The sequence below is a fragment of the Morone saxatilis genome, unplaced genomic scaffold (assembly GCF_004916995.1).
Source record: "Morone saxatilis isolate NCDOM2014 unplaced genomic scaffold, NCSU_SB_2.0 Contig16, whole genome shotgun sequence".
Taxonomy (NCBI): Eukaryota; Metazoa; Chordata; class Actinopteri; family Moronidae; genus Morone; species Morone saxatilis.
Window position 1 is genome coordinate 8,159,652 of NW_023339718.1, and position 8,229 is coordinate 8,167,880.

Here is an 8,229-nt window from a genome sequence, read left to right on the forward strand (position 1 = left end):
GGGCTTAATTCATATGTTCACACATTCACTCTCCAGAGATTGTTTTTGTTGTTGTTCAGAACGTGTTTAACCATTTAACTCTGTTTTATTCATTTATTTCTAAATGGGTTTGCTTGATAGACATCAAACTCTTAATAAGCTGCCCAGCAATTGTTGTGACCCATCCAAATTATGTTACAAATAGATATGTAACACGTAACATTAACAGCCTCTTAACATATGTACAACTAAATTTCAGCCAGATTTTAAGGTCTGTGTATCAGAAGATTAAATGGGGACAAAAATATAAAAATAAATACAACATCACTAGTCTTTAAATAAGGCCTAATAATATCTCTACATACGCAGATAGACATTGTGTAACTTTTAGTTTGAACTCTGTGAGCTCCTCAAGAAAAATTACCATTTCAACTTGTGGTGCCTTTTGACCTGGACAAAAGATGTACAAAACTAATACAGACAGCAAGTTTAGTGAGTGAGTCAGAATGAGGCAGATGATGAAGTCAACATTAAAAATACATCTACATGGTCGGACGCAAGAGTGTCAAATTTTGAACAGTGTTTATCAGGATCATTGTTGTTTATTTTGCGGATTGAGGGTACAAGACACCGTGAGAGGACTCTGCTTTGCCTGCTGGTATCATTGCCGCTCATAAAACACACACACACACACACACACACGGACGCCTGTGGTAATGAGACACACAAGATCACTGGCTGCTCTGTTTGTGTAAGCCCCCTAAACACAGAGCATGATTCAGACTCATTCTCCCACACACTCTGTTTACACTTCTGGTTCATTGAGGTACTATTAATTTCTCAGGTCTGAATATTCAGGCACTGACATTTCATTCAATATTTTCTGTGAATTTTGCATAGGCCTGTGTGTTTTATATTATTGCATCTACAGCAGAAAATATATCAAGTTCATACCAAAACTAAGCAAATCTTCACTAATCTATTATAAAGTATAGTATATAAAGTATAGTAGTATAAAAAAAGCTGGTAACTATGATGTGATAGTGATACATGTGAGACTAATGAATGACCCACAGGCTTTTAGTAACTCTTGGCTTTTTTTGGTAACACACCGAATCATAAGGGGATATTTCAGAAGCATTATAAGTGTAGACTTTTTTTCACAACTTGGCAAACTGGTGAAAAGCGAGCCATGACGCTTTGTCCACTGTCATCTCTTTGAACGTCTTTGACTTCCGATCACTTTTCCACTACTACTTCACCCGGAACTCACATGTCCAAATACAGACACGAAGGGGCGGGGCCGGACACTGCCTTATTTGGAGTTTCCACTTAAGCGGTCACTTGGGCTCCAAGTCAAAGCAAGCCTTTGGATTTACAAAGCGCATGCAATATTTACAAGCGATTAACTCCGTCAATTACTGCCTTTGTAAGAGTTGCTGCTCAAAAAGAAAACGGGGTTTGAACTCGTTTTCTGCAACACAGGACGTGTATGCATGCACACCAAAGCACTTACACCATCCAAAGTCATTTTCTATCAGCTCATTTGGACAAAAAAAGAAGTAGTTTGACAGTAAAATCAACAAAGAAACGTCTCCAGAACTTGATCAGCATATGTGGAATATTAAAAAACAGCACGTATACCTTACGTATTACATAAAGTAGTCAGCCCTTATAGCCACAACACACTCTCTTTCTCTCACACAGTTGCATAAATAGCTCCCAGTGTGCCTGATAGCCCAGGGATGGATATCATAATGTCTGACAAAAGATAGAAGATAACACGCTGTCGTGTTTTCCACAAAGACAGAGGAGAACCGCGGGCTTATCCCGACGCAGGAGACGCCGCTGGAGGTTGACATGTAGGTTGTTGTGTTTTTTTTTTTTTTTGTTAACTTTGTATCTATCTATCTGTCGGAGCCTTTTGCCTCCACTGTAGTTTCCACCGACTGACGCGCGGAGAGCCTGGCGCTGGGCGCTCTGTCCATATATGGTCATCTACGTCACGCAAATGTTCCATCCCCCTATTTAATACAGGCAAACTGGAGTCCCCTATCCAGCCTCAATAGAGCAAGTAGAGCCGCTCTTGTGCAACCAACACCACCACCTCCTCCACTGATTCACAGACTTCAAATTCCCCCACAAGCAGCCCATCAGCTTCCACAGTGATCAGATTAATAACATTAATAACAGTGATCACACAGGAGGAGATAACCAGCGCTGCTCGTCCTCCGCGGGATACTTGGATAGCTACAGCAACAGGATCCATCCCTGCTCCTCTCCTTTTTTCACGCCTGATCCACACCTGTGTTTTCCACTTTGAGAACACCCGCTGTTTTTTTTGTTGTTTTTTTGTGTGTGTAACTACTTGGATACCTGCGCGTTGTCCTTTTATAAATGTCGGACTGAATATAACTGCTATGACAGGGAAACTAGCGGAGAAGCTCCCTCTTACCATGAGCAGTTTAATAAACACGATCCCTGACAGTCTCTACCCAGAAGAGGACATCCCGACGTCTATGAATATTTTCACCAATACGGAATCTATTAACCACTATTCCCAGATGAACACAGGTAAGATTTTAATATACTTTTTCACGTGTGTGTTTGGATTAAAGTGGCTCAAACTGCGATGTGCGCGAAAAGGCAACAGTTGTCTTGGGGCTTTGGAGCACCTGTTTGCGCTCTGGCTGTTGCGCACAAAGGCAGATTCTCGTACTAAATACTTTTTCGGGGCCAGGTGTAACGCTGCCCACTGTGATTAAGATACACCTTTAAAATGACTGACTTTCAGATCGGCCGTGTCATATTTTTTTATTCTTTTTCTCCCTTGTCCGTAGCAGAAATGTCAGGATTTCAAGCGCAACGTGAAAAAAAAGGGCAACTGGACTCATATCAAAAGTTTTTTAGTAATAATCTTCTATGGCATTATATTGACGCAAATCCACCGTATTCATTGTGGTTTTAATTCTCCGAAGCCGAGGCGTGTTTGAGGAAATGTGTTATGAACGGCTGTGGAAAAAAAGGCTGTTTTACGCAAAGTCCTCTAAAAACGCAACCGGCTGATTGAAACTGAAATCTGTGCTTGTGACAAAATGTGTCAAATTATTGTGGTCAAACTAGAATGCCACTGATTTATTAATATGATATCCATCCGCAAAGATGGGTCAACTACTTTAGACAATGACTTTCATTCACAACTCTATTACCATGTCACAGATTGGATTTTTAGTAGGCGTTTGTGGCTGCTTTTCCCTATATGAAACATATTTAGACGCCAGGCCCCTGAACCATCTTATATTCACTATCTCATTTTGCGAGGCCGAAGATATGGATGGATTTATTGCTTAGTCCGGATTAATGTATATTTCTGATTAATTCAAACGCCTACATAAAGATGACTTGTTGGTTCGGCTCAGTGTTGGCATTAAATCAATCACTAATTGTACAGGTTCACCCTGAGGTGATGGGTCAATGCTGCACGAAATACACTAAATCTTTAGTTTCCTGGTGTGGCATGTGATACAGTGGCCACAATTTGCATTTGCCATGTCGAACTTTGTTCATGAATCATTTTTTATGTTCAAGTCTTTTTGTTCACAAATTAAAACAACACCTCAGTTTGAATTTAACCCGAAATCTGCCCCCCTTATATACCTGAGAAGTGTGCGTTAATTAATTATCACAGCGCCAGGTCTTAAAAATAGTCTGTGTAATTTTTTTAATAAGTGGATTAAATATAAGCGACGTCAATTTCATGTCATGCATGTGACATATTAGATTTTTTCTATAAACACGGCAATAAAATGTATTTTGTGCGACCCCTGACAGTCGACATTTAGACAAACTGATTAAAACTGGAACAGGAGAAAAAGATGCTGCAGACTGCAGGTGTTAGGTCTGATCTTGGTAAAATTCACATTATAAACTCTAAAATGTGTGTATATTTAATTTGGGCAAATAAAAATAATACAATTTGAAAGTATCCTGCTGCCATTTTACAGGTGGAGCAGGTGTGTGCTGTGCTCTTCAATACTGCCCCACAAGAAAAGAGTGATGACTTTATTTGATGCCCCTCGTTCTCTTTAAATGCCCCACTGCTCACCCCAAAAGACTAAAGACTTAGAGTAAAATGAATACTATCAACTCAGGCTTTTTCCCTAAATACCTTATCAAATTAATAATAATAAAATTACACAAGTCTCATTGCTCCTATGTACCTTGTGTGTTTAATGGTATTGTGAAATATATGTAATTTTGCTTTTGTGTGTTTCATTATGATTTGCCTTTAGCCAAATTCCAGCAGGCTGTAATTACTGGGAGTGAGTACATAAGCACCCCTGTGTATGATCTCCTGCAAATGAAAAGAGACGTCTATTTTAACTTCCGTTTCAGAAAGAATTCTTTTCGAATGTCTCACATTAAGCCTTCAGAGCATGATCAGGACATAAATGTATCCCCATTAAGCACATCTGCATTTGATAGTTTTTTATGGCGTCTTTGGAATAAGTTGTGTGCGTGTGTGTGAGTGTGTGTGAGTATTCAGTGTGAAGCGTAAGATTCTCGACAATTAAAATATCAAGTAAATTTTGCGAAAATGATGTTAAGCTCACTAATGCAGACATTGGATAGGAAACACTTAAATTTTTTACCCCCATTATGTGCAGATGTTCTTTGCTGCAAATGTGTTTTGAATCCTTGAGCGTGATAGATGTGGCGTCTGCCTTATAATCCTCCCTGCTGTAAAGAAATCAGATCTTGCCATTCAGTTTGGCTGTCCTCCTGAGGGACACAATGACTGGATCAAAGGGGGTGTTTAGGTCTTGATTTATGAGAGCTTGTGGGATCTGAGAGAGAGAGAGACACCACTGTCTCACATGCAGCAGTCACTCACTTAACTTAAAGGTCTGACAGCGCTCACATTTCTTCATGAACTGTATTGGACTTCTTTTATTTTTGATCTCTTGTTGGCACACTATTACAGAGACATGCAGAAAAGCTGAATTTCGGACAAACCAAGGACTGTCACTTCAAGTTGATATAGCTTGACAAAGTGAATTTCCTTTACTTTTTTTTCAGAACTTGTGCCACATTATCACTTTTAAAAGATTTTCTTCCCAACTGATTGCATTTAATATTCATGTTTGAGCAACCATGTGGATGATTTGTTCATGATATCTGTTTTTTATTTGCTTTTTATCTAGATAATATCATGGATCTGGGCATGGGAAGCGAGAAAGCAACTGCAGAGATTCAGTATGGCTCCAGCTTCCAGTCCAACCGCAGCGGGCAGACTGTCACTTATCTGGGGAAGTTTGCCTTTGACACTCCTCCGTCAGGTGGCATTGGTGGCTCTGGCTGGTGCTCTGATAACAATATCATCAGTCTTGTCAGTGCAGGGATCCTTGGCGTTTCACCATCGCCCGGCACGGTAACGACACAGACATCATCCTCCGCAGCCAGCATGGGCGGACAGACGTCAGATTTGGAGCAGGTATATGGTCCGCCACTGCCTGCGTATTCCACCTGCAGCGACCTGTACCAGGACCAGGTTTCCTTCCACCACAGCCCTGCCACCAGCACGGCTCTAGCCTACCCTGGCAATGACTATCACTCCACATCCAAAGCCTCCATGGATGGCAGCCTTTTCTCCATGATCCCTGACTACAACCTTTTCCATCATCAGGGAGAGGTTGGTGTGATGGAGCACAAGCCCTTCCAGACCATGGACCCCATCCGGGTCAACCCTCCACCCATCACACCCCTGGAGACCATCAGAGCATTCAAAGATAAGCAGCAGATTCACCCAGGTTTCATCGGCGGGCAGCAGCACCCTCCTCAGCACCACCCACCGCCACAGACTCTCACCCTCAAACCCATCCGACCAAGGAAGTACCCCAACCGTCCCAGCAAAACCCCCGTCCACGAACGGCCGCATGCCTGTCCGGCAGAGAACTGTGACAGACGCTTCTCACGCTCAGACGAGCTCACACGTCACCTTCGCATCCACACAGGTCACAAACCTTTCCAGTGCCGAATATGCATGCGCTCCTTCAGCCGGAGTGACCACCTGACCACACACATCCGCACACACACGGGCGAGAAACCCTTCTCCTGTGAGTTCTGTGGACGCAAGTTTGCCAGAAGTGACGAGCGAAAGAGACACGCAAAGGTTCACCTGAAACAGAAGGACAAGAAGCCAGCTGACAAGAGCAGTGGGGCAGCTGGGAGCCACAGCTCGCCACCCAGCTCCTGTGGGGGGCCAACGGTGGGGACGTCATGACCGTCACTACGTGCACATGGACTGGACCCTCACCATGCCCCATAAAGAGACTTAGGAAGAAGGGATCACGTCCACTATGAGATAAATAGGTGACTCTTTTCCTCTCTTTTACACCCCACTGCTCTTTTCAGTTCCTTCTATTTTGAGATGGATGCCTTTAGTTTAAGTAAGAGGGGAAAGGCTGCTACGCCCTTCTCTTTTAAGTAACTCAGAGCCTCAGCTACTGTAACACAGTGCCAACACAAAGAAGGGCACCTTGGCACATTCTGTCTAAAAGGCCACTGTGTATCTATAGGTTTTAGTGTGGATACATTTTTGTAAATTTTGCTGAGAATTTCTAATTTGGAAGGAAGCCAGAATCCATCATAAGGGTAAAAACAGACAAAATTACAATGGAGCTTAGTTAAAGGGTGGGTTGTCTGGGAGGTATGCATTAATTTTATTAGGCTGTTTAAAAGTGCAATTGGTTATATTTGTGTACTGTCATGGATACCTTATTAGTGGCACTTGACTGTCTTTTTGTTGTTTTATTTTGTTGAGGTGTCGTGTTTTTATTTTCTATTTGAATGTTGTTTTCTCAAAAGAATGTGCCAAATGTATTGTGGTGATACAGCCAACCTTGTTCTGATTATTGTGCCTGACATTTGCCAAACATAAAAGTGATATCAGTTCAGCACACATGTTGAGTGACAGGACAGATCACATTCAAACAACGTATCTCTGAGTTAGATTTATCTGCACAATCTAGATTAAATCTAGATAATGACTGAACTGGGTTACACAAACCAAACCGATGTCCTGTCTTGTAACCTGTACTTATAAAACAAACATGCCTGCAGCAATCAATGCCTTGCCAATACTTATTTATTTGTAGTCACTGAGAGACACTGTGTATTTTTGTTGCCTTTTTATATGGTGGCTTTATGTGGTGTTACCAGATATAATTTCTGTTGCTTTTTTCGAAAAGCTCACCAATACTGTTCATTTTTTTCAGTTTTCTTGAGTTCTGCAATTATATGCAATATATTCATGACATATGCCACCAACCCGTAAATCAAATTAACTATGAGCACAGTTAGACAGACTGAACTACTTAAATAAATGACACTGGGTTGCAAACCAGCAGTATATGAAAGCAAAGATGAATAAGGATTCACAGTGTAAAAAGTCTAAACTACTTGGTTTATATCACCAAAAGATGAGCAGCAAATGGTAAAAAGAAAAATTAAAATGTCCAAATCCATGTTTACATCTTTTCTAATACAGCGAGACTGAGACTGAGTTGTAAACTAAGGAGTTGTTGTTTTTGTACAGTATACAAAAATGTATGCAGGTAGCTACAGTAGAAGTTTCACTTTTGTACTCAAATGTCAAATGCACCATAACTCAGTATTAAATTGTGCATATATGTGCATGCCTTCATGCACACTATGTAAATACAAATGTCTGCATAAACAAGAACTTTCAATTGACTGAATGCTTGTGCGGAATGTGTCTTAAAGCTTTTAGTAATGTAGTTATAATACAGAATATTTTGTTGTCATAGGTCATTGCAAAATTTTTTGGAGCACTACAATAGTGCCAAATATGGTGTATTATCTTCCATAAAAGAAAAAAAGAATAATAGCATTTGCACCATCTGTACGCTTTAAAGTGATAACTGGTTTAAGGAAGCACTAATGTGTTCTCTGAATAAACGACAAGATTTTTTACATTTTGTGTATCTCCATTATAGTCAGAATCAGTTATTTCAATTAACACATCTTCCCCCATCGTATAGAAAACACTGGTTGTTCTCGGAGACTAAATAATTGGATCCTTTCTTAAACAAAACACTTTACCGGGCAATGTCAATATTTATTATGTGTGGTTCCTTATTGATTTTGTCCTGATAGAAGAAAATACCTCTTGTGTCATTCAATGAAACATTCTGCGGAGGCTAATCTCTTCCATTAGCTTCTACTGGA

General features: G+C 40.8%; 1 protein-coding gene across 1 annotated transcript; it reads left to right on the forward strand.

The window, feature by feature from the left end:
- The first annotated feature begins 2,022 nt into the window (after nucleotides 1-2,022).
- On the forward strand, nucleotides 2,023-7,991 carry egr3 (early growth response 3). Its single transcript, XM_035658090.1, has 2 exons — nucleotides 2,023-2,553; nucleotides 5,184-7,991. Exons 1-2 carry the CDS (start codon nucleotides 2,400-2,402, stop codon nucleotides 6,260-6,262), a joined length of 1,233 nt encoding a protein of 410 aa, XP_035513983.1. The 5' UTR covers nucleotides 2,023-2,399; the 3' UTR covers nucleotides 6,263-7,991.
- The last annotated feature ends 238 nt before the right edge of the window (nucleotides 7,992-8,229 follow it).

What these genes read in the sequence shown, in the direction of transcription:
- egr3 (XM_035658090.1), top strand. Translation starts at nt 2,400, where the DNA reads ATGACAGGGAAACTAGCGGAGAAGCTCCCTCTTACCATGAGCAGTTTA. An exon ending in CTATTCCCAGATGAACACAG is followed by an intron (nt 2,554 to 5,183) that starts GTAAGATTTTAA and finishes CTTTTTATCTAG; the next exon opens with ATAATATCATGGATCTGGGC.